The 27,820-nt window shown below is 43.2% G+C and overlaps 1 protein-coding gene across 3 annotated transcripts in view; it reads right to left on the bottom strand.

Moving 5' to 3' along the window:
- PARPBP (PARP1 binding protein) overlaps positions 1 to 27,820 on the bottom strand; it is a 226,949-nt gene that overhangs the window by 151,170 nt on the left and 47,959 nt on the right. For all 3 annotated transcript variants that reach the window (XM_085653228.1, XM_085653230.1, XM_085653229.1), the window contains exons 3-5: positions 23,443 to 23,670; positions 21,412 to 21,522; positions 2,471 to 2,641 (exon numbers count right to left, since the gene is read on the bottom strand). In XM_085653228.1, the coding sequence (XP_085509354.1) occupies positions 2,471 to 2,641; positions 21,412 to 21,522; positions 23,443 to 23,670 (510 nt within the window). The remainder of the gene's footprint in view (positions 1 to 2,470; positions 2,642 to 21,411; positions 21,523 to 23,442; positions 23,671 to 27,820) is intronic.

Here is a 27,820-nt window from a genome sequence, read left to right as displayed (position 1 = left end):
AGATTTAGTGCAGGTTTACGGACTCTAAACACTGGGCGCTGACGTCAAGTGCATGTGTTTCGACCCCTAAAATAATGTGCACTTGGCTGATATAGTTTTGGCAAATTTAACTCACTCTGTACACCCATGGACTGCAAGTTAAATATCACTAGTGGAGCGCAGAACAGATTGGGCCACCACTACAGTGACAAATTGAAAACATAACTCTAGGCCTGCCACGGCAGCCTTGCATGGCAGCTTTAAAACTGCAAATTCAACTTGGCAAAATAACCCCTTTGCCAAGCTTCAACCACCCTATTTAATACATATAAATCACCTCACAGGTGAGCCCTAAGCACCCATAGGGCAGGGTGGATGGTATTCAAACAGCAGGACATGTGTACTCAAGTGTTGCATGTCCTGGCAGCGTAAAATCTCCAAAGTCATGTTTTACTGTGGCAATGCTGTCTCTCAGAACTAGTTTGCATTAGAACATCTTATAATGTATTGTTTCGGTTTTGGAATAGCTAGACCAATGATTCAAGGACTGATTAATTGGAATTTACAATCCAATCGGTTGGTAAATTACCATTTTGAAAATGTTACTTTTAGAAAGTTGCCATTTTCCCATCTAAAGCCTTTTATAGCCCCTTTCTGAGATAATCTCCAACTGACACCAGGCAGCCTGCTGGGAGAAGTGAATTGCTATCAGGTACCAGAGCAAAAAGGCCTTGGCTGGAAGGAAGTTTGACCTCCTCCTGACATGATGACCTTGTAGGGCAAGGGGATATGGCCACCAACTGTACAAGTTTCAGAGTGGCAGCCCCCGTCACAGGTAAATATAACTTACATTTAGGCCTGCCCCAGCTATTTTCAAAGTAGCCAGAGTGGCACCAAGCCCCAGAAAGCTAGGGGGCTTTCACTGGGGAGAACCGTCCCAGAACTGGTTTTGATGGGGAGAGTTCCTCATTTTCCTGGGCACACCTCAAGGGTCTGCCTACAACTCTAACCCAGAGAAGCAAGATTCTGATATCTTGGATTCAGCAGAGGGATCCACTGTGGTACTGTTTAGTGCTAAACCCCCAGATGATTTAAGAGTGGGTAGGATTGCCATGGGAATTGGATTTCTATTGGTCAGGGATTCTCCCCAACCCACAAGTTCGTGTCATGCACATCATACTCAGAACACTGCTGGGCCTGTGGAAAACAGAAGGAGTACTGCTGCTGAACCAAAGGACTGAAACTGAGAAGAAGGGCTCAGCCTGCTGTTTTGACTATGGTGAGAAACCCCAAGGGCTGGACATGCTCCCACCTGAACCCAATAGATAAGTGTTGACTCCAGTGGCTAGTTGGCTAGCCTCCTGTTAAGCTCCAGGAACACAAACAGCTGCAAGAAGCCTGCAACAAAGAGAGCCGAGAAGTTCCAACTGGATTTGCCCTGGACCCTGCTGGTGGCTCATAAACTTTTGAGCCCTAACTCAAAGAGCTGTGCCTAAAAGGCCCTGATCCCCTTAGTAGTTGTTAAAGTTTAGCCTCTCCCCGGCTAAAGATTTCAAAAGTGGACACTTGGAAACCTTTTGTGAACGTTTTCCTAAAAGAACCAGAAGCTACCATGGGACTGCAGCCGAACCACAGCAGCCGTTATATGTGCCAACATGGAGGATTTCACTGGGACAATCAGCAAGAAGCACCATGCCATCATCGAGCTCTCTGTCAGATTCAGCCAGTATCCCAACCAGCAGATGAGAAACGTCCTACAAAAAAAAAAGAGAGTAAGCCAAAAGGTAAACTTCACACCTGGTCCCTGTATCAGACCCGCGCTCCATAGCAGTCAGCCTTGACTTTTGACTTTCACCCGCTGTAGAACAACTAGATATCTGCAGTTGGCACTTTGAGGTGCTAGAAAACACTAAAATTCCAAATAAAAATCCCATTTCAATTTCCCCCCATCTGAATTTTGGTGTCTATTTGCTCAGTGGAATTTATTTTGTTTTTTAAACTTCAGCGGGATTTCAAATTTGTTTTCAAATAATTTGGTACTCATAAACGCTTTACCCTTGTTGCCTTTACGTTAAGCCCGACTGCTGTGTGCCACAGCTACCCAGGACAGGACAAGGGTTTAAATTAAAGTAACCTAACTAGACCGGATACAGAATAGCAACATTACTTAGCGAGGTCTCGCAACGACCCCAACTAATAATGCACATTCTCACAACAACGTAACCAGCAGCAGAACTACCTTTAAGAGAAGTGTTTGGTTAATTATTCACGATAAATATAAAATACACACAACATATCATTAATTATTGCTCTAAAAATCAAGCAATCTTTGCACGTCCAGCAGCCCCACAGGTGGAACCTAGAGCAATTGGAGCTATATGGCACTACCAATTATTCCTAGATAAGTCCCTTCCCACCCTCTATTCCCCTGCTTAACAGTCAGCTGTTGCATTCGCTCTGCATCTCCTCCAAAAACAGACAAACAAAATACCAGAAAGAGGGACAGCTGCTTGCTCCGTGCAGCATGTCTTAGATCCCTGAAAGCGTCTCGTCCAAGGCCTCTGTCAGGAACATTGAGAATCAAAGCCAATGCCAAATCATTTTTAGAATTCACCAGCATGTTTAAGTATGCACAAATTATCCTCTTCATCACCGAACGAAGCTGCACAAATATAGAAAAATAAAATTCAACTTAGTAAATTCTACACACATTACAAAACAGTTAAGATTAAGATTTCCGAAGGCTCAAACAAAGCTAGAGTATGCTGAATCACAAACTAGCAACAAATCAACAAGAAGACAGTGGCAAAGGTTAGAAAGGGGGTAATATTTTGGCACAGGGGGTTGGCGGCAGTGCCCCAATGATAAACACTCAGAGTCCACTTTAAATTCAGGCATGGATGTTTAGCTATGCTTCACTTTAGTTGAAAAACAAACATGCCCATCTCTAAACCAGTGGTACAGTACTGTGGGAATATTTGTACTACAACTGACAATTTTACATTTTGGGCGCAAGGGGGTAGAGGGTGGGGGAGAACAGACTAAAAAGATGCAGGATATACTAGAGTAGAAATGCTGCATTGTATGGGTTGAGGAACATTTTTGCTTACATTTTTACATGAAAAACTCACTTTATCACATATCATATTCTAAACAAGCAGGATTTAAGATAAGGGACCCTTCTCTTCAGCAAGCCTTTTCATGGCTCCTACTACCAGCTTCCTACCTTATACGCGTCATCTTGGATAAAAACATTTTACCTCCCTACCTAAACTAGGAGCACTTACAAACCGCATTTCGCAAATTCATAAACAAACAAAGGTGGCGTATGTTTAGCTGGCAGCCAGGTAATTTGTGGTTGTCTGTTATTAAGTAAGCTACTGGCTAAATGGCAGAGATTGCGTACTATCAGGCTAGCAGGCATGGAAATAGTAAAGAAACTTCACTATTTATCAGGTAGACAGTTAAATAGCTAATTATCTAATAGTTGTCTACCTCACTGAAGCTGAAAGTTTATAGGCCTGATTTAGAGTTTACAACGAAACAAACAGTGGGAAACCCAATATACCTTTGGATGCTTGGGAATTGCAAACGATATAAGGTAACTGGGCCTACAAGGGATTTTATTTATGCAAAACTTTGAAGGCTAAAATTTCTGGATATGGTTTGTTCGCCTCGGTCATTGTGTTTGTTATCACAATTTGTACCCCCCTTTTTGTTTACTTTCATTAAATGAATAATAATAATTTAGAAACCTACACCCGTGTTTTAAATTGTTTATGATATATTAAGTAAGATATAAATGAGCAAATTAACGTTTCTGATTTTTCAAGGGTTAGTTACCATTCGGGACTTAACCACATAGTAGTTTTGTATAATTAGCTTCACTGAACATCATAAATAAAATCCCTTGTAGGCCCAGTTACCTTTCAGGATTTAGAGTTTGGCAGATGTTTTCTCTGTCACAACTATGACTTTCATCCAAAGGATAAAAAGAGTTTGCCAGACAGAAATGTAGACCATAGGGAATGGACTAAGGACCTATGGAATGGACTAAGGACCTATGGAATGGACAGGGTGTTGTGAAGGAAAAGAGGGAGGGAACAAGATGCCCCTTTGAAGTACAGAGAAAGTCTCCTCTCCCTTCCTTCTTGTGAGGAAATAGGAGTTTTACAGGTTTCACCCCACATTCCTGTCCCCCTTTTGAATACTGGGCACTATTGTAATGGCTCTAACATGCCCTGAACCTTGCTAATCAGTGTATGTGCTCTGACCCTTAAAAATTTACATGGTTGGCTGACTTGTACCCAATTAGCATAGCTTAACTTACTTGTAATTCCCTATTATATGGTACCAGGAGTACCTAGGGCCAGTAAATGAAAGCATCACTCATGGACTGCAGCACTAGCCGTGCTACCACGAGTATGACATAGTAAAGCATGTTTCCCAGACTGGCACAGCAGACTGGTAGAGCAGTTAAAACTGCTAACTCGACTTGCCATTAAAAGTCATTACAAAGCCCAAACTTCCTTTTAATATATGTATGTTACCCCTACAGCAGGCCTATCGAGTCCTTAGGCAGGGTGCAGCATGTTAAAAAGTAGAACATGTGATTTACGTTCCCATATTAAAAACTCACAATTCTCATTGTTACTATGAGACTGGTAGCCTCATTGGCAATGCAGAGTTACACACTGACAACTCTGTTGTGACTACTGAATAAGACTACCAAAGTTGGTACTTCAAGGTATCAAACAACTCATTATATTAAGCCCGACTTGATGGCCAAGTTGAAATTAATGTAACTTGTTGCCACATGCAACTTTTAGAAAATTGCCTCTGTGCTCAAGTTTTCCAGTGGCCATTTGCCAAGGCTGATCACAAGACAGCCTTCTGCCCGCCTGGGTAGACGTGTCAAAGTCTTCACAAGAGGTAACAATAGAGGCCTGCCACGCTACAGGAGGGGTTACCTCCTCCCGGAAGGAAGCCACATGGAGTGTTAGCCCAAAAAAGTGAACTTCAAAAGGGAAAGCCGCCTTTGAAGGACAAATGGTAACCACACTCGAGAGGGGCTACTCTTTTTATCTGGGTAGACAGGTTGGTTTAAAGGACAGAGTGGGAAACACTAGCCGAACCGGTTTTTCTATGGGCGTGTAGCCCACAGGTAGCCACACCACTAGGACAGGCTACTGAGCTCAACATACCAGGAGAAGGGACCCAACATCCTGGGAGTGGGCAGAATAGAGCACTCTGCGATAGCTAGATGTCACACTTTACTGGAAGTTATCAGTCAGGAGGGAACCAAGTAGCCCATTGGCTGGTGACTGCAATCTTCCTTAAGGGTACTTTATGGGTATAAGAGACGCACCCCTGGCCCACAGAAGTCAGATCTCACCTGTACTGGAGAAGAAGAGGACCAAAGAAGGACGGCCCTCCTGACCTTGCAACAGGCAAAGAGGAGACTGCACCGAAGTTGGACTGCACATGCTGCTCCTTGGGATAATGAAAAAGAGACTGTCTGTGATGTCCTACTGGTGGAGATGTCCGCCCCTGAGCCCAGTCTGAAGTAGTGACCCCGAGATTCAGTTGGCTGGACTTGATGTCAGCATAGGACTACAAAAGCTGAGGAAGCCTGCCTTGGCAATTTGGTAGGTTAGATCACCGAATCATTGCTCCTTTTCGCAGTGCAGTCTGGGAGGCAGGGAACATGCACTCAAAAGTTGCACCAGAGTCTGCTGGACCAGGGAGAGTTTCTGAAGTGCAGTTTGGTCAACCAGAAGGAAAGTTATCGCAAACGGAAGCAAAACCCTGGTTTCATTGTGATTAGTAATCCAGTTGCGAGTGGACTTTTGCTGGATCAAGGGACGTCCACCTCTGTGGCCAAAGTCGCCCCACAAGGACTATGGGCCCCAGGAAGACCCATCGACCACACAACATCTTCTGCATCCTGTATCCCTTGCAACAGGACCACCAACTGGACTCAAGACTGCTTTTCCTGCCAAGGTAACTTTTTGAGCCTTGTTGCTCCCCCTTCAGTGGCTCCCCACCCAAGTTTGTTACCCAAATTACTGTAGCCATATTCATCCCTGATGCAACTTTTTGTTGAAAAATGTTCAAAGTGTGGTTTGTTGAATTTGACAACGCTTGTTCGCAGTAGAGTGAGATTTATTGTTCCTTGTAAAATCTATATTTCGGGAAACATCCAGTGGATATTTTTGGTGTCCATAAATTCATAAAAATATAAGATATTTTTATAAATTGGTGTCAGATTTCCTGAGAATCAGGAGCTTTTCTTCTACAGTTGTGTTGATGCTGTTTAAATGCTTTACACTGGTTCCATTGTTGAAGCTCAAAGTCACGCCTACCCAGAGTGGAGCTAATGTTAAACAAACGAAACCTGGCTGGTTCTAGAAGGATTTTTCGTGTATTACACAGTGAGGTCTCACAACCACACCATATAATACACCCCATTTTGTCATAGTTTTTCATACTTTACAAGAGGTGTTCTTTCCAAATGTTTTGTGTAGTAGTTGAGCGGGAAGGCCTCCACATGGTTTGTGTCTTTGTTTCAGATTCCCCTGTAACAGAACACACAGTGTCGCCCCCTTTTCTTGCTGCATTTAAGCCACATAGACTGCAGTCAGACTAGTCTGGGTCTGAAAACAAAATTCTATAAACTGCCTGAAACTAGCTCTAGTGTGCCAGAGGTCACATTGTCCAGTGCAAGGGTCTGGTGACACTCCCTCTGCATTAAGGAAAGAAGCTAAAATTGCTGTAGAAATGCGCTGCAAGAGTACACCAACTGGAAAGGGATATCACAGCTGTGCAGGAAGAGCAAAGAGCTTTTACTATCTGAAATGGCCTCAAACACTGCAGCTCTTGTGGAAATGATAGGCTTTTGCAGGATTTGCTTGTGTGGGGCACTTCTCAAACTTACCTCGGAGCCCTCAGGGTCTGGGACACCTGCCCCAACCATTAGGTGTGGCTGCAAAGAGTTGCACCCCAGGCTGTCCGCAGTAGGAAGTAATTCTCAGACGTGTGCGAGGAGGGAGAAAGCGGATGACTGATGACCATGAGAACCAGGACAACTGTCCTCAAGGTTCTAATATTTACGGTTCTGGTGGCAGCTGGTCTGTTTGTAGAGAGTCATGAAGAGTTGCTATGCAACTTGGTAAACAAGCGTTAGTTGTGGAAAAGCTGTGGCTCCTGTAACAAGTTACCTTAATTCTGGCTACAGTATTGTTGCGAGACACTTTTCAACAATGCTTTAACACTGTTTTAGGCTGCATTAGGCTTATTGCAGAAGCCGTACAAGGTACAGCGTAATAGGAGTGTTTAGGCATATTGTTCATTTTAGGTGTTGTAGTCTGCAGGCGCAATTGCCGCTTAATACCTCACAGATACATGTAGACTAGATTGATGCAGTTAGCTCCCCCTGTTCCAAATATTCAGGGTAGTTGATTTGGGCCCTGGTTATTCTGCGAGTCCCCATCCTTTAAGAATGGTTGAGAACTGTAATTCCCAATAAGAACTTGTTGATTTGCTATACCGTTATGCACCGGTGCATATTTGTAATTTTTTTTCATAGTATTTAACTGCATGGGCATTAAAGTACTGACTGGGTAATTATTCATTGATTGTTACTATGTACGATACTAAGCTCCGTGTTTCCAACCACTTCAAACTTGGACTACTCATATTTTGCTACGTTGTGAACCAAGTGCTGAAGGAGTAGGTTTAATTTTCAATTAGGGGTGACAACTGTACAGGGACCCTTGAACACCAGTGGTAAACTAATTTAATTGATCAATTGAGGTCCCGTAAAATCCTTGATGCCATTGGCAGCCCCGAACGCAAGACATTTCAACGCAATGCTCCTTCTGCCACTGAGGTCCCCAGATTACCCCTTAGTTATATCAAACATAATAGTCCTTGACCTACTAGTCCAAACTGCATCCAGTCACCACTTACCCCACAAACATACATTTGGCTGGTATTTGTTCCGGGCGCCGATCCGGTGTCAATCCAGGGGCAGTGAGAAATATTCCTGCAGGACTTCCTCCTGCACTCGCCTTGTGAAGACGTCGCTCACCGGCTTGCTCCCCGCATTCCTGCCGTCCCTGTGGCCGCGCTTGGCTCCGCCCCCCTTGTCGGCATTGAAAGACCGGCCGGGCTTGGCTCCGCCGGAGGACTACGACGCCCAGGATCCCCTGGGCCAGGACGCCAGTACACCACGCTTAAAGGTCAGCCCAGTCCCTCACCCCGCGAGGACGCGCGCGGGAGAAGTATGAGGCCGGGCAGGGCCACCCCATTTGTCTGTGTAACTCTCTGTTCTCCCGCCGCCTGGAGCGGTTCTGTTAATCATTATTCTGGCATTCATTCTTTCCCACCCTCTGGCGGTAGTAAGTGTGCTGGAAGCCCGCTACTGGTCTGGTCTGTGAGGGGACTCCTAGCCTCGCACTATAAGGCGCTAGTGACTCTTGTTTGGCCTAAGGACAGACCCGTTATCGACAGGAAGAGGCAGGGCAGGGCTCGCCCCCTGTCATCTTGGCCAACTGACTATTAGGTCACTTAGGACGCTTATGCTAAAACACGCAAGGTACTGTTCTGTATTACTTTGATTTAGGACAGAGTTATACACACGCCCTACATCTAAGGCTTTGGATTGTGAGATTTAGCAAATACAACTAGAGTCAGTCCCCCACACGTCTGGTACCTTATTCCAACTGCCTGTCGCTCCTGCCCAGGATACATTGTGTGACTTAGTCCCCCCAATCACCTGCAAAAAACGTTTTGCAGTTCTAGCCGGGGAGCCCGATTACCCGGAGGAAGCGCAAACCATATACCCCACTGTTATCCTGAAGAGGAGTCAAAATTAGCAAGATAACAGACTCCTTATCTCCACAATCCCTATCCAATATGGTTAAGTTACTTAGGGAGGAGGTTGGGTCCTTGAAAACAACAATTGAGGAGCTGGTGACCACCATCAAACTCTTAGTTACTAATAGTGCTCCACACCGACCATCCGTTTGTGCTCCTCACAATTCGCAAAATATAACATTGCTAGGAAATCGCTTAGTTAGTGCTGTGCCACATGTTTCCCGTTCCCCTCTTACAGCGTTCTAACAAGACCCCACCCACCCCGCCCCTAGGCTTTTCTGGACAACCCCCTACTAATACCTCACAAATTCATTCCTATTCACAAGTAGTAGCAAATTGTAGAAGAGCGACTAATGCCTCACTTGCTCCTTCCACTGGTGGCCATATACCTCTTCGAACAAACGCAGAACCCTCTTGTCTTACCCACAAGGCCCAGACAGATTATATGATCAATGTCCCCAAAATAGGTATAAAGTTTGAGAACACTGAATCCCTGATAAACAAGTCCATTCATTGGCTGCGACATGTTAGGGGTTGCCGCTCAATAATCAGGGAAGATATAGTTAGAGCAAGGAGACGTACGTCCATTAACCAACTATCGGACTGCATTGAGCTCACCCTGACTAACGCTGATCTAGCGGAAAACCTCCTGGCCTTGGAGTACAGGACCAGTTCTCCTGATTTTTCCTCTATACAGGCCACAACCCTTATGGATAGGGTCAATGACAATGCGCAGCTGCAATCTATCCCCAGCAGGTCTCTACTTGAGGCTGTGGACTGACTAGGGCAGTCTACTCAGCCTATTCAGGGGTCTCAACACATTCTATCCTCAAATATCTTAAATGTCTCTAGTAACACTGGATTGAATGCTAGTCTCGATGGCCCCCAAATCTCTCAAAATCTTTGTTCCAGCATTAACAACTTGTCTAACGGCCCAAGAGTTCAGGGGGTGGTAACATCTAACAACATCCCTGGTCAGCCTTCGGCCCAACTTCACTTAAAACGTCAAAACCTCACTTGTAATAAAACTCAATTATCACAGCTCAAGATACTCTCATGGAATATCGCAGGCCTTCATAGGAAAACGCTCTTGCCTGATTGGAATGATTTGATCGAGGGTCACCATATTTGTATGTTTCAAGAAACATGGAGTTTAACCCCATTGTACAAACCTGGTTACGCTTGTTTCTTTGAACCTGCTGTTTCCAAAGGAAGGGGGAGGCCCTCAGGAGGCCTTATTGTTTGGGCTAAGTTAGACATAGGCTGTCAAATCACTGAACATCACTGTGATAATTTGGATATTATACGACTCATGATCAAGGGCCATAGATGTGGTATAACTGTGGAGCTGTTTAATGTATATATTAGAGGCACACCTGGGGGCAAACTGTCAAATACGGCTTAGTTATTAGAACAGGAGCTATCCAACTGTGCACCAAACTCACGCATTATTACTGCAGGAGACTTTAACTGCACCTTTGAGCCCTTAGACTCGGAGGATCTGACGGGACTAGACGAAGCGGACTCAAAGTGGGGAGTTCCTTTGTTAAATTTACCACTAATCAAAAAATGGTCTCAACTTGCAATCCAGATTAATGTGCTAACATTGGAATTTGGTATAAGAGCAGCGAACGGAAGAACCCCCTCTGATGTCACAGGAGCAAATACATTTAATAGAACGGACTGCCCCTCGCGAATCGATTATATATTATTAGATGTGAGGCTCTGGAAGTTGATTCTGGATATGGAAGTGATCCCCTCCACTGATAGTGATCACAACACTAAGCACGACAATAACCAATCCCTAGTGTCTCCCTCCTTTTTAAAAACCAACCCTTAGATCGCTTAATGATCACAAAAGACTTGGTGCCCTCTAATTCTAGAAGGACTCTCAAATGGCCAAAAGTTCTTGCCCAAGACTTATTGACAACAGGCATAAGTCGAGCCTTAAGCAAAAACACCCGCTTATTATTAGAGGCCACCGAGGAATCAGGGGGCCTAATGAAAATACCAGCTCTGTATAATGACATGGTAGATCAGATAGGAGCATTTTTTACAGTAGCTAGTCAAGGCAAGGTAACCAGAAAAGCCAAAAAGTGTCATACTTGGTTTAACGGGGACTGCAGACAAAAGAAAATGGACCTGATTTTGTCAACCAAAAGCAAAAATTGTCCTTTCTAGCCTCTCTTATTAAAGGCTTCTAAAGCTGCAATCCACCAAGCCAAATTAGACTGGGACGAGTCTTACTGGCAAGACTTAAAAGACGCAAGCATAGCCAGAGACACTAAGCTTTTCTGGAACATGGCCAGACGGGTCGGCAATGAAGACCCTTACATAATCCCTAATCATATTACAGGCGAGGATTGGTATAATCATTTTGAGAGTCTTTATTCTGAACCAAATACTACTGGGAGTGGAGGGTTAAATAAGCAAATCAACTCCTACCCTATTCCAAACCCTACTGACCTTTTCACTCTAGAAGAAGTTGAGAAGGCCATAAAGAAAATAGTTCCAGCAAAAGCTTCAGGACCTGATGGCCTCCCAGGAGATCTCTTCCTTGCTGATTCTTGTAACTGGGCAAACTATATTATGCTTTTAATTAACTCAATTGCCAGAGGGAGCCCAGTACCAGAATCATGGAAAGGGGCAGAGGTGGTACCAATCTTCAAAAAAGGCACAAGGGACAATCCTGCCAATTATCGCCCTATCAGTTTGATAGATGCTATGCAGAAAGTAGTTGGCAGGGTTCTATTACAGTGAATCCAGCATTGGATTGAGGAAGAAAACATACTCTCACAATACCAAGCTGGATTTAGGGCATGTACAGGGACGGTAGACCAAGCTTTTAGATTGCTCTTAATATATTGGAAGGTAGTCTTGATTGGCAAGGGCAGCCTTTATTTGGCTTTCATGGATTTAAAAACAGCCTTTGACCTAGTTCCCCGAGATCGGCTTTGGCATCTGTTGGAAGACATGGGAATGCCCTCATTATTATTGAATATCCTGATCCGCTTACACGAAGGCAACTTCGCCCAAGTGTAAACACAACCAAGACTAAGCTTATGGCATTCAACCCCTATAAACCTTTCAAAAATAACTTCACTTTAGAAGGAACTTGTTTGGACAAAGTCCCAATGTTTGATTACTTGGGAATAAGATTAGATGATAAAATGCGATGGAGGCACCATATTGACAAAATGCTTCTAAATCACAAGCGTGCTACAGGCATATTAAGTAAAGAACATCGCCTTTCGTTGAGCAGACATGTGGCTCCTGCTCTTATAATCTATGCAGCTAAAGCGGTCAGTTCTGCCCTTTATGGAGCAGAATTGTGGAGCTTCGAGAACACTAAAAGTATTTGCAAGTCTGAGCACAAGTTCCTAAGAGAACTAGTGATGGTACCCAGAAGCACGCCACTGAAACCGCTGCTAAAAGATATGGGCAGACACTCCTTTAAAGACCCAGCGAGACTACGACCCTTGCTGTTCTGGGCCCACCTATGTGGGACCCCTGAATTAGCTAACTACACAGCCGCACTTGCAGAAATTATAGCATTAGACGTCAACAAAAGAATCAGCTGGTTGGCTAACGTTAAAAAATTGCTTGTTACCCTAGGTTTTAAGGAGGAATGGGACATGCAAATCGCCCCTAGTAAGGCTGATCTTAAAAGACGCTATTGGGCCTGGGTTGATGCTCAAGAATATAATAACCCAAGAGCTGGTAGATTGGCGGATGAGTTCTATCTTCATAAACAATGTACGTCTTTAGAACCATACCTAGATTTTACAAAAATACCACGCAATAGAGCGCTCTATATTCAGTTTAGGGTTGGTTCTCTGCCGGTTAGAGAGCTAACGGCAAAATGGAGCACCCCATATCAGACGCCCCTAGGGTGCCCCTGTTGCAAAGCTCCGGCAGAGAGCATAGCCCATTTTATGTTTGCCTGCCCCACTTATAAAAGTGCAAGGATGAAATGGCTGAAACCTATTTGCAGAGAGCTGAGTACACGTGATTATTGCACTGCTCTACGAATTCTAAAAGCTGACCCGCGGACCCTCTTTGCCTGTGGAGTAGCCAAATACCTAGGCTGTGCTTGGATTGTAAGGTTTAAATACCTGCGTAAAGACCTAGGTTTCTATTTTTAAGTGTTATGACCAATTTTCCACATATTGCACAGTCACTTTATTCTTGAGAGATACCCTAAAAATTACTCAATGGAGAATGAACAAAAAGGCTTTCATGACTAGAAGGGCAACAAATGGGCTTTGCAAATATTGACTCTAGACTAGACTATCTCTGCAATAATTTTATTACCCGACATCGAGGGTTTCTAGAATTTGATGAGCCTAATGATGGTTGTATTTTATATTTAGTATTTTATATTTTTAAACTGATGTTTTATATCTTTTGTAAGCATTTAATGGTTGTAATAATGGATAAGCTTTTAAGATACTGGATATCGAAATAAAGCGATTTGATTTGATATTTGAAGTGCTCTTCCAGTTTGGCCCAGGAGCTCTTACTCCGTACCCCAGAAACCTTGGTTTTCCCAATGCAATAGTCCCTCTAGCCTCAGCTTTAATCCCAGCTGTCCCAGACACCAAACATCCACCACCAATGTACCATTATTCACGTCCCTCAGGATCCCAAGACCAACTCTCCCTCTTCACTTCTGCTTTCTCTGTGCAATCCCAATCACCCTGTTCAAGTATCACAAGGCCTGTAATTCCATCATCAGCTGTTCCCATCAGACCTGATATTCCTGTTGCCCAATGTGCCATTTCACACTGCGCCCTAGATCTTGCTCTGTGGCCCCACAACACTAATTACAGTGATAAAAGCCCTACACACTATCCAATCTATGGACCACATCACTGTAAGCTGCAGATGCCTTCTCTACATGCCCCAAGACTGGTCACCCCAGTTATCCCAAAACAACCCTCTGTGCCCTAACCCAAACTGCTCAGGGTGCTCCGTCATCACCATCAACTGCCCACAACAACCCTTTTCCTCTGTGCCATAAAAAGAGCTAACATTTCTGCAAATCCTAGTTACCTTGCTTATGTGGCCATTGGCACTACTCCTGTCAAGATACCCGCACTGCATGCCCCAACGCAACAACCCTACCCAAGTACATGGGACACCTCCTCTCAAGCTCCCTTGAAGCCTCTACTGCCCCTACAGACCTAAATGACTAAGACACTCAATCAATCAAAAATCTTTATTCAGCATCTACAGAACACCATAAAAGCACATAGCAATAAAAATAAAAGATTTCATTAAAATCCATGCTGCTATACATCAAATACAGTACTAATTTTTGTTTCAGCAAACCCCTCTTGTTTTCCTTATTCTTAAGGCCATCTTCAGGAAATTCACCACACAAAACAGAGTCCGAGAGTCATTTACCATTTGTAGGTGAAACAAGGCGACCCTGGCCTGTTTGAATTTAGCCTGTTTTAAAATACCAACTAAAAATCGACGTCTCGGCACTGAATAAAATGGGCATAACAGTACAAAATGAAGGGTATCCTGAGGAGATCGTAGATCGCAGCCACAGGGACCCTTCTGCTCAACCGAAACAGTAAAACCGTGAGGTACAGATAACAAGTGATGTAAAAGATTGAGCCTAAAATGGGTGATTAAAAACCTATCCTGAGCATTACACATAAGGGTCAAATACGGTTCCATCCCCACCACCGTTTTCAACATATTGTAAGCTATCACAGAGTTCTTTCCCCCTTCTTTTGTTTCTCTCTGCAATTGGACATAGTTAAAATAGCTTTTCATCACCAATTTCCTGTCCAAACGGGTAATTACCATGGGGGTATTAAAGAGGTTTTTACATCCTATAGACTCAAGAGAGGACTTTACATGTCTCAACCAAGGAATGGACAACCCTTTATCCCTACTGATGCTGTCCATAATTATTTGCCTGTTTAGTTCAGCCTCTGGGTTCGCCCATATCCTAATCCTGGCCATAATCTGCTTCAAATTAACCACATCCTCTATATAAGCCAATCCTAATTCCTCATGGGTGACATAAGACGAGGAACTTTGGGGAATGTTAAGTAGGGATCTCAGGTATTTATTCTCCTCTGTCTGAAGCTGATGGACTTCTCTACAGCCCCAAAGTTCAGCTCCATATAACACCTTAGCACAGCAAATTGAGGTGTACAATCTTGCTATCTGCTCCTGGGACCACCGTCCCAGCCTGCGTCCATAATTCATAATGGACCCTGTGGCCGAGACTAACTTTATGCATCGTTCCTCCAGTAAAATTTTAAAATTTAAACGCCCATCAAATAAAATGCCTAGGTATGAGAAATGTTGTTCTTTCCCTATACTATTGTCACCCATTTTATAAGTGAATTTCTTAATGGGTTTGCGTCCAACCTCCATAACAAAGGATTTAGAAAGATTGACCGACAAATCCAGCGTGTCCATGAAATTAACAAAACAGTCTATTAGACGCTGCAAGCACCTGGGTGTGCGTGCTAGTAGTACTGCGTAGTCTGCGTAGAGCCGAACTGGGATTGGCCTAGATCCTACTCTGGGGGAATCCACCTTAAGATCAAGTAATGCTTGCTCCAATCCATTAATATATAGGAAGAACAGAAAGGGGGCCAAAATGCACGCTTGTCTAACCCCACTGGTGCATGAGAATGATGCCGATAGGTTCCCCTCACGGTTATATCGGACTCTAGCAGATGTATTACAATGTAGGTCCCTAAGTATATTTATAAGTCCCCCATCCACCCCCAACCTACTTAAAAGAGCCCATAATGTTTCCCTGTTTACATGGTCAAATGCGGCAGTTAGGTCCATAAAGCCTAAATAGACCGACCCCTCACTTGCTAGAGTATATTTAGCCACTAGTAAGTATAGATTTATACACTGGTCGGATGTAGATTTCCCCGGTCTAAAACCATATTGAACATCAGTAATGACCCGATTCTCCTCCGACCAATCCATCAATCGAGCTAAAATCGCACGTCCCATAACTTTCGCTGTGACGTCGGTCAGAGAGGTCGGGCGATAACATTGAGGATAGTCCCTATTCCCTTTTTTGAAAATAGGGGCAATTATCGCTGTGGACCACGAACTGGGAAAGCCAAACATTACTGCAGCATTAATCACTCGTCAGTATGGGCGCCCACAACTCAATATTACCTAGAAAAAGATCCGGGGGAATGCCATCCGGTCCTGGCGCTTTTAGGGGATAGACCCTGTATTCCCCCAATGATCTCCTCCAACGTAAACATAATTGCAGGTACCTCCCCTGCCTCCACCTCAGAGGTGATTGTGCTATCCGCTACATAATTAGAAAGGCCTTTGAAATGAGCTACCCAATCTTCCGGCAAGATATTGGTGCAGAGTGCGGGAACACTAGCATCCTGGAAGCATGGATTATTAATTATTTTCCAGAAAGCGGATGTGTCCCTCCTTAGGTCTTCCCAGGCCTGTGTTTGAATGGATCTTTTCCTGCATTTAACGGCCTGATTATAAAATCAGCCTTGACTCTTTAACTTTCAACTTATCCCTTGGTGAGATTTTTAAACAACTTTTAAAATTTTTAAGGGCTAAAGTGTAGCATTTGTCGAACCATCTTGGATTATCCATAACTGGACCATGGTGGGTGGAGCACAACAACTTGTCCACTAGATGGGCAACTGCCTCAAAGCATTTAACTACTTCTGGACCCTCAACCACGGGGTCCAGGCACCTTTCTAGTTCTCTCTTGCCTTCTCTTATGAGTTTTTTTATAAAAGGTACATACATCCACTTTGGCCCATTTTAACCTTCTCCCCTGGTCTGTTATTTTCTCTAAGCTGCCACCTCTTACCTTCATTTTAGATTTTTTAGTGACCACACCCTCAAGGGTTGTGGTCACTAAAAGCACTTAGGTCAATATCAGCCCCACTTACCCGGTCTTCTAAAAATTTAGAGCCTACTATAAAATCAATGAAAGAGGAGCACCCCCTCCCCTTAAAAGTGGGATTAATCTCTCTCTCCCTCCCTCTCTTTGGTTATCAAATCCACAGTGTGCTCAAGGGCGTGTTTGCTTAACACCCTTCCCAGCTCATTGCCCTCAATTGAGTGCTCAAAGTGTGGTCCGATCCTAACCGGGCACGAAGACCAATTTCCTTGAGCCGGTCTCAAGTCAGGGCAAAGATGACAGTTAAAATCACCCACAACGGCTACCAACGGGGCCACCGCCCCCTTGTAGACCCAAATCCCTGCAGTGAGCCTAGCATCTAACTCTTCCACACCAGACCCTGTCTTTTTTTGTGATGTTGGGTTATAAAAATAAACCAAGAGAATACAGTCCCCATAATTAGAGAACCTAAGGGCCTGCATACAAGCAGAGGACCATTTTAGATCAGTCCAAGTGCCTCCCAATTGTAGGTCCACAAAAATACACAATCCCCCCATGGCTCTCCCTGAGCAGGACTTTCGGGCCGGGACAGCGAAGCGCTTGTAACCTACTAAGTGAATATTACTACAATCTATTATCCAGGTTTCCTGTAAACATATAATCTGGAAACCCTGAATATATTGCAGCCAATCAGGGTCCTCTATTTTGGACGCAAGCCCTGCAATATTCCAAGATGTTATTTTTATTACGTTGGAATTTTTAACCTTATGTACTTCCAACTGAGACAAGTTTATGGGGTCCTGTGCTACTCTTTCTGGTGTGATGCCTTCTTCCAGTGCTACCGTAGTAGCAATCCTCCCTGCCATCCCTACATTTTCCATTAACAGGTCCATGTTATCCCCATACCCCGCGTCAACACCCTATGGGACCCTACCCGATTCTTTTGTTTGGTCTAGCTGCTGTGCCCTTCCATTTTTCCCCACCGTCAATCCACCTCACTTAAAACTCTCCCTCTAAGCAGTGGGTCGGACCTGTTGCGTAAGGGGATATCTCTCTCTCCCTGCTCCATATGCGCATTCTAATGATCCCTCTCCATAATTGCTAGCCTCCAATGCTAATCTTGCTGGATTTCTATAAAAAAATTCAAGGGGCAACAAGCCTATCGCTAATCGTTCCTCCCACGCTCTCTCTCTGAAGCAGCAAAGTGCTTTGTCCACCAGGTTAGGGTGCCTGAGGGTTACTACAACACAGTCCCCTGGGTATACTTTTTTAGACTTCCCTACCCATGCTACTCTCCTCGCCATTAAAATATGCCTAAGGTCTATACCATTAAACCTCGCATTCTGACTTAGCCAGTGTGCCATCTTGTTTATTAATGTTTGTCGTTTCCCGGGTGTTCCCTTTGGGTGCCGGCACGCCCACGAGAACCAATGTGTATGGGCTGCATGCAGGAGGGAGATCTAGGTGTATCAACCCCTTCGATCCCTGCACGCAGCCTTCGCCCTCCGAGTCCCTGTTATATTCCTTACTCGTGATCCCCCTAGTAGCCTGATCCGGAGTAGGTCCCCGCCTCTGCCTCACCCTCATTAATCGCATGTCCTTGGTCCTGGTTTTTTCCAGTACCGGGCACTTGTTTGACCATCTGTGCTCCTAGTCCATTCTTCCCATCAGAAGGCCTTCTCTCTGCCTCCACATGATCACTAACGGTCCTCCCTGTAATATCCACACTTTTCCCACTTGTCAAACTCTCCTGGTGCAACTCGGGACCCTTTCTCCAATTTCCCATCTCCATCAAGTGAGACTCAATCCGGTCTAATTTAGATAATAAGGGTTTTACGGCAAGGATAAGGAGATGCTCAATTTTGGCCCAAAGTGCGCTGTTCCTGACCAGTTCTAAACCAATCTCCTCGTGCACCACATTGGGACATGGAGCTACTTTGTTTAAATCATCTGCCCCTCCTCCCTCGCCCCAGCTGCACCAGTCGAGTGCTTACTTATATTTCTTGGGGGGCCCCCTTTGTTTTTTTGCCTGGGCTGTTTGGTTAATTTCGATTTTATTCCCCCACCCCCTTTCGCCACCGGCTCACAAACTGCTGGACTTGCTTTTTTCTGAGACCATGTCGTAACTGACCTATTTCCCCTGGCTAAAATCGTGTCCGCGGCATTTTCATTAACACCCTCAATCATATTGAGACGAAGACACTCAATCTCAGTACCAGCTACTCACAATTGTTCGAACTTATTTTGTCCGTGCCACTAGTTACCATCTCCCTCTGTGCCTGATGCTCTTTAAACAGTGCCTTATTTGGGTGAGACTTCTGAATCCCTTTAAATGCAAAAGTGTATAGATCTGTAACCCAGTCAGTAGTTCTTCTATACCCCATAAGTGCCCAAGATTCCTCTTCTCCAAATCCCCACTCCTGTCTCAACATACACACTTCCCCTGTACCACAATGCCCCTGCCACAATCTTTTAACCATTGTGCCTAGGCTACCCCCTATTTATCTAAAAAACTGCTATTTGCCTTCCAGCTACAACTGCTGCCTCAATATGCTCTTGGGGCTATATTTCGAGAGCCCATCCCACTAGGCCCCTAAGCCATCCCTCTCTTCGCAGGATTATTTCAAATAGCTCTGATGCCCTGCCTCTAACTGCAATCATTCAATGCAATGACCCTCTTCTCCAGCAGCAAATCCCAGTTCCTACAAATTGTCCATAATTGCTCTCCAAGGGACCTTTTCAAAGAGTGGTTTCCTTACTGCCCAGCTCACAGTTGGCAGTTTGTCTTACCCAGTTACTTGTCCCACTCTCTCCCTTGGGTATCCTTGGTACGAGTGACAGTTGGGGGTGATCTAGAGGCAGAAAGAGGGCAGAGATAAATGTCCCCCTCCCTCACCTGGCCCCCAACTCTTGCTGTAGCGTCCGTTTAAATAACACACTAGCGTGACCACTCTTCTGGCATGCCTAAGGCAAGCCAGTCATCACACCTGAAACGAAAGGGACAGAGGAGTGAAAGGCACATCTTTTTCATTTGACCTTCCTCCAGTGATGCATGCTTTTATATTTTCCAGCTCTGACCAACGTGCATTGCAGAAAACAGGTAACTCCCAATGCCTGTAGGAGACTGAAATCTCTCAGACTACCAAGCAGTCAAGATGTGGCTTTAATTCAGATCCATCAGCCTTTATTAAAACAGGACTCATGAAATGACCCCATGCTGACATTTGAGAAGCCTCAGGTTACATGGTTAGCTGGACCGAACAGCTCTGAGAAAACTGGGGGTGTTATGCCAATTTTTCTTAAATCTAACTTTTTGATATTTCACTATTGCTGGCACCAAAAATGTTAGTTATATATCCTCCTTACATAAACAATGTTTTATGTTGGTTGATCGTCAACCCTCTGACAATCCTTTCCTTCGGCCTTGTGAAGATGCAATCAGCTTCACTTTGGGAAAACATCCCTGTTATAGACTATTTCAACTATCACATCAAAAGGACACATCAAAAGACATTCCTCATTACTTATTTGATGTACTTATGCTCAATTGGTTTCCAACGCCACTCATTAACTGTGCACATGCTTGACTTGGTTTCTGGCTCTGTAAAGTTCCTTGCTAACATCATTGTCACCCCTATTATCTGGACAGTCCATTTCTTGCTCTATCATTATTCCTGCCTCCTTCTGCTTCTATTTCCTATATGTATAGAAACCGGAAAAATCAGTTTCCTTTTATGCTCTCCCTCTTCTACCCACTCCCCCCAAAATAACGATCTGAATAAGGTCCCCACTACAACTGCAGTGGGATCCTATGTACACTTGAGTCTTTTGCTACTCTATCAGTAGAATTAAAAATAAATTCAATGATCTCCCTGGTTCACTCAACAGTTCCAGGAATTCAAAGTATGACCAGGAAAGCAGAAAGAGCAAGAAATCACGATTACGAAGGTGCCAACGAAAATATACTAATATTGCTTAGGTGCCCTTAAAAACAGTGACACTACATTCCCCTATTAAAGAATTGTGTCTGTGGCTCACAAATAAATCTTTCACATTATAAGCAAATTAACAAAAACCTCGTCTGGGACTCCTCATTCACCCCTCGCAATCTCTATACGCAGCACTAGCCGTTCTTGATTAGTGAAATCTCCCAAATTCATGACAATATCTTCTCTGAGGCTGTAGACTTGCCTTCTAAACCTACCCAGCCTCTCCATCCGGGATATTGTTTGGCTCCAAACCTTGAACAGGGTGTACAACATTGTAAATTTGGCTTCTAAATCAATCCATGAATTAACATTTGCAAGAAAAAAAGTAAGACAACAAAAATTCGGAAATTGGATCTTCCAATGAATAAGGAATACACTCGAGCTCTTGCTCACAAACACAGTCCACCAAACAACCTAGCTTAGTCCACTGGTACCCATCTCCAATTCCATCTTGGTTCGTCTTCAAAGGGACTAAACATGCAGCTGACCAAATTGCCCTACCCTAACGATCATCCACTGAATTCACACTTCAGCAAGGCCTTGTTTTTAAACTATCACCTGTGCTGAAACACCAGCACCTTCTATCCAGCAAAGAAGCCTAAATTCAGCTGTCAGACAAAAAAATATACATTTATATATATCACAAAATAATAAGTGGGGTAAAGGACCTTCAAGCTGGATTACCTTTGCATTATTCTGAGTCAGTCTATTACTTGGTGTTGAGATAGTTGAAAGTACTTCATCTCGCTCTCCCGAACTGTGGAAGCCATCAGAAATAAATTCCAAGATTTTAATCTGTTTTAGAAGAATTAAAAAAAACGCACATGGAAATTTACTGCTATTGAATGCATTCACATCAATGTGCAAACAAATGTAAGCATAGAATAAGCAAAAGACATTCAAGCCACTAATACAGCAAAGTGAGAAATGTAAAGGATTTCATATTGGAGAGGGGAGTTCAACCTCACCCTCCGCCCCCCACCCCCCTCCAAAGTGTGCCAGGAAGGTCACTGTAGTCCTTAAAGCCCCAAGTCCTCCAATAATAAACCTGCAAAATGTGAAATGAAAGTAACGCACTTGGCATCAGAGCAAAACCAAACCTCCTTAAATTCGGTCTCCCAATCTTCGGTTTCTTCAAAAGTATCCTACATACGCAGTTTTGTTTAAATGTTGGCCCATAACCGCTTGGGTAAACCTGCTGTATTCAGAGCCAAAAGCACTGCGGAGACTGGCCTGTTCCCAGCTGCTAGGCTACCCTATGAAGGTCTACCTTTTAGCACCAGTATATTAGGCAGCCAGGAAAAATTCTATTGAAGCAGCAACGCTGCCAATGCCCTACTACCATCGGCTCAAAATCAAGTGGCCACTCAGCACCCTGGAACCCACACCGCAGCTGGCCAAGTGGAAGATGCAAAACAAGCAAGACAGTACTTGGCAATATTAGGTTGGTATAACAACTAGCTGGTTAAACCCTATCCAGGTCGTATTTGCTGTGGAAATTGTATCGGTCACAAGCCACAGTGGGGCCTAGAACTACTCTGCAACATAAATAAGGTGGATTATGAACATTCATAACAGCTCGAACAACATGGCTTGTATGTCGACCATCAAACAAGCCTAAGCAAGGAAACAAGGTTTTTCATTGAAGCATCCAAGAATTCAAAACACTGAAGGCAAAAAAGGATAATTAGATTCAGACTGCTCGAAAGCGTTAATCCCACATTGCGCAATATATTGGCGGTATCCCAACTGAAAAGGCAGTCTTTCAGTGGAGGATTAAATATTTGTAGATGGCTGCATTTAATAAGAAGAGGTTTTACAAATAAAAACTGGAATTTGTTTTAATTTTTTCTCATTTCACGGAGTTTTATATAGCGCGAACTTGACCCGGTTTCAGGTATCAGAACGATTTACATAGAACCATTTGCGTGACATGAGGACAAATTCATTTTTGTTAGGCACGGGGAGATTAAGTGATTTGCCCAGAATGACAGGATATTCAAGTGCCATTGCCAAGACTCTATCCCGGTTCCCCAGATTCGCGATAGACGGCCCTAGCCGTTAGGCCAACTCCTCTCCCCCATTTATATTAAATGATATACAAACGGAAGTGGATTCCTTCAGTACTAGATTTATAAATGACCAACTCAAAAAGATACTAGAAACAGCTTGTAGGGAATAAAAAGAGCGAGAGAAATGTGTTAAATATCGCTCTGTGAGAAACCTATCCACTTAAAACTTTGAACTGGGTCTTTGATTTACATTTTGGAACAAGGCCTTCATTGTTAGCTGGATTTCAAAGGTGCCATAATTGTGAGTGTGATTTATTAAAGAGAATATCAACAAGCTAAAATCAGGAAAGTATCAAGTCAGTTCAGAATTATGGGCAAATTCTTACAATCAGTGTAACTGAAAGAAAAGGTTTTTTTTATAAGTGGGGAACCTCAGTTTTAGGCATGGTCAGTACAATAGCCCAGCTGTACTGGCTCAACCACAATAAACAGGTTTCGGCACTGCTTTCTTCTGCTCAAGGGTGGATATAGGATGCACCTGAAGCCAAAACGAATGGTCGATGAACGGATTCAATACTCTTCCACATGTTGTAGATGAAGAGCTCGTCTTCATAAAGACAATTTATATGCAGGAATCTGCATACTTAACCAAAACATAACAGGTAAACATGATAATCACTGAAAAGAGTTAAATATCACTTACAGGAGATAATGGTGCAAAGGTACTTGCATCCTCTAGCTCCGAAAACCTTTGATGGACATCAATTAGATCCAACATGTTGCTGTTCTTCAGAAAAGTGTCGTAGGTACTTCGAAACTCTGCGTAATCTTCAGGCTCTTTCATCTCATGCTGGAGGCCCAGTTTATCATGCAGAAAATACTTCCAGGTTTCTAGTACATCACTGAGAGCAACTGCAAATTCACCCCAGTTCTAAATGACAGCAATATCAAGAGGGGAGAAAAATATACAGGTTATCATTTATATTAAATAATGAAAACAGATTGGTTTCCGATTAACCTGAACCAAATTTAAGCTGCACACATTTCACCAGTGCTTTAAAACGAATCACATTTACACTGCCACATCCTAAGCATTAGCATAAACAGCCTCGAGTTCACTACGTGCCAGAAACCAAGGCTTGCTGACTTCAGAACAATGATGTTAGCCATTATCTTCCACTAGCACTAGCACATCAAGCCCATTTTCATTGCTGTACACACTCTAGTCAAAAGGAGACAAAAAAACTGTGTGCCACTCTTATCCTAATAGGCATCCAATAGGATTGCTTTCAAGCAAGAATAAATTCCAAAATTGACTGCACCATACAAAGCCCTTCATCTTGGTCTGCACTGCTGCCCAAGAAAAAACTCCACACCATGAAGTGAGAAACAGATTGATGTTAGTTGAGCCTCTTATGAGAAATCCTAACAAGCATAAACCTGAAAAATATCTTAAGACTTCTTCCATCAAGCTATTGAAATTTGAAAGTCAAGCTCTAAAACAAACTTGCTAACTACCTCATCTACTCAAAACACAATTGAAGATCAAAGGTTGATGTTTCCAGTTCAACCCTTCAGCGTTTACTCCAATGTGATGTAAACTGTTGATATGTGACTAGTATTTCTATCCACGTGGCAAGGTCTGCTCTATATCCTTATTTGTGATAAATAAAGCACAAGCAAGACTGACGCAAATTGCACACAATATTGTCTTGTGTGTCATATGTATACTCAATTTTGTTTTTGTAGTGCTCTTTCTGTACACAGCAAGGTAGGCCTAGCCCACTTGAATGTTTGGGTGTGTACCAGTTTGTACACAAGCAAAATCACCCTTTACCAAATGTCAAATTCCCTAACAGTGAAGGGCGTACTTTAGGTTTTTGTGAATGATGGCCTTTAGAATAGAGTACCTGTAGACTGTAGGTCTCCTAGCAGCTGCGGACACATCATATACAGTCGCAGAAGTCGTAAGCGACATCTCAGGTCATTGAAATGGAGTTCACAATTTCAAACAGTACCAAAATAATTCTGGCATTCTGCCAGAGCAGCAGTCAATGTGTAACTTAATGCTAGGCCTAATTTGATGATATTTGGAGTTTTTGCTTCATAGATCAGAGAGCTATGGGCAGAATATTCCACTCTGAAAACAATGAATACAACAGATTGATGGATGAAATGTATGAATTAATTCTAGCATTCCTGGTAATTACTCAGGCTGCATTTCAGTCCATTGTTTTTGGTCCAAAAAGTCAAGCCAGGACCTCTCTGAACCATAACACAAGCAATCAAAGACCAGTTTCGACCTAGTTGGGATCTTCAGTTGGTGCACCTTTTTGTGCACCACATTCAGGAAACAAAGACAATCAACAACTAAAACAGCGATTTGTCATTCATAAAAGTTTCTCGTTTCACTGGGATGTATGGCCAATTCCAAATTCTAATAATTTGCTCAGGAAGGTGATTAGGAATTTCTGAACGAATGGACGAACAAAGGACAGATCCGACTCCCAAGAACATTATGACTACAAGAACTAGTGTAATTCTATGCAAATAGATAGCGCTAGTTTGAAAAGACAATAAGATCAGCAAAAACTCACAACATTTGGCTTTAAAGTTTATTTGTAAACTTCACTGGGGTCAGGATTAACAATATTTCTGTAATGGGTGGAAGAGGCAGTGAAGTTCTCAAAGGTAATCCCGGTTTTACCAATAACAGAAAGATGCACCTATGGGACTCCAGAAGAACTACGAGGAAGTAAGAACAGACCATTTTAGAAAAACTGTGGTGAGCATGTTGATCCATGTATGTCCCTTATGAACCGAATAACATTGTTGATTCTAAAAACTATTTGACCCTGGTTCCAAAAAGGGTTTACAAGTCTGCCCTGTAGCTCTAGCATATTAACCTGTCGAAAAAGCAATTAGGAACAAAAAATTAGGGCAGTTCGAGCCTAGCCTAGAAACTTCCTCACCTTGAACAAACTCCAGTCCCACCCTTACCTGCTACCATATAGCCATGCTCAAAAGAACCAATTAGCAGCCCCTTGCTAACAGAGTTCGCTAAAAGTACTCTGGTCTACATCCTCCTCACTTCATGGTCTGCGCCTCCATCTGTCGGCTACAGGAATGGAGGTAATACATTCTCGTTGTCTGGGGAAGCCATCCTTACCCCCCATCTTGCACCATATCACTATCAGGAGCATCCAAAACGGATCCTGCTGCGCTTTCATAGTTTATACTTTAAGCCAAACTTTATAGGTGAAAATCTCCTGCATCATCTCATTTTTGATGTTTGCATCATTTACCCTGTAAACTTACATTGCTATGATCATGAGGTACTGTTGCCTTTGAGCACAGCATAAATCACTCAATATTCCCATATGTATGCATCCAGCCATTACTTCACTTCCAGCCCTGGAGCTGATCAGCTGTTTTTGCTTAAGTGGTTATCCTTCCACAAGTAGCCTTTCAGTGGATAGGATGTTGACCTGATTCTAGTCCGTAGTACCTAATAAATAATCTAACATGCAATTAATATTTTTCCCAGTTTTACATTTTTAGTTTGAATGCAATAAAAATCTGTATTACCATGAAAATTGAACTCGACTTAAACTTCCAAATGTTGCCTCTCCTTTTCTTTCAAATGAACTTCTTACTTTCAGTCCTCCGTATGCCTCCTTTCTCTGAGCAGAGCAGACTCCAAGTTTGCCTTTATCTCCATTATTGGATTTCCTCAAATTACTAATTTCTCACTTCATTTCAAAGATAGCAACTTATCTTTTTAAAAGTCAAACATGTAACCTAACAAATAATCTCCAGTTATGTCCATGCTGCTTTTCAACTATAGAATCAATAGAACAGGTTTTATTTGCCTGCCAGTCTTATACGTCCCCAAGATCAAGGGGGCTCACGTCTGTATGCAAACAATAGGGTACCAGAGAGAATGGCGAAGTCTTGCGTATTCTTAGATCAGACGCAAGACCGTTGTTTGCTTACTAAATTCTTGGGCTGCATGAGGGGTATTAGAAGGAATATTTCCAAGTCAAGTTTCCCACTGCGATAAGCTGTTTTCATAATTCCAGTGTGCTAAACTTGCTTTAATAATGTCACTTTTATTGAAGGAACTTCTACTGCGTATCCTCTACATATAGGACCTTTCAGAAAACATAGCGGACCTTAATCGCCCTGCATGGCTTTTTGTGGCTTTTAGTGATTTTACTTGATCCTGTGCAAATGTTTGCATTAGTCTCTTTTTTATATATTCTAAACTTCGGTAATATGTATTGTATATCTCATGGCTGATTTTAATCATCTGTGATAAAAAAAGTATTTATAATTTACTATGCACACTCGCACTTTTATGGTCTTACGACCGAAATAAAGTTATTTAAAAATTACTGCCAACCATTTGCAGGATTCACATTCCTCCTCCACCTCCAAAGATCACAACTAAATCCGGTCAATGTAATTCACCACGTAGAACCTGGAGTAAATGCATGTAATGGTTTCCTTAGGGGCACAAGACTAATTTCAAAACCACGGAGAATAAAAAAAAAAAAAAATTTTTTAAATAAACACACACCACACTTTGGATTCCGGACCAGCGTGTACCTTTGGATTCCAGAGCAGTGTGCTTCCTGGTGTAAAGCGCTTGAACGTCTTGTTATGGATAGTAAGCACTATATAAAATGCAATCACAATATGATACAATATGTAACCCTCTTGGTCCACACCAATGCAGATACCATATTGCTCAGTGATAGGGCGGTCCACGGTAGCTCAGACAGTTTTAATCACTCACATAATACAAAACTGCTATGGTCCAAAGCAATTCAACAAACAAATGATGGACGGAATGCTGACAATGCAGACATTCTCCCCCAGTCAAGAGATCTGGGTTAAATCCATCGTTCTTTTGCCCACTACGCCACCCCAGTTTAGACATGGCCATATGCAAATCAGTCTTGACCCTGTGCCTCATGGGAACAGTCCAGCCCGAACTGCCAAGCCAAGGATTTAGGCCCAGATCTCTGTACTGGGGTGAATGTATGACATTGTTCTGCATTCTGCCCATCAATTGT

Source organism: Triturus cristatus, chromosome 4_1, assembly GCF_964204655.1.
Source record: "Triturus cristatus chromosome 4_1, aTriCri1.1, whole genome shotgun sequence".
Lineage (NCBI taxonomy): Eukaryota > Metazoa > Chordata > Amphibia > Caudata > Salamandridae > Triturus > Triturus cristatus.
This window is presented reverse-complemented; position numbering and strand designations above follow the sequence as displayed.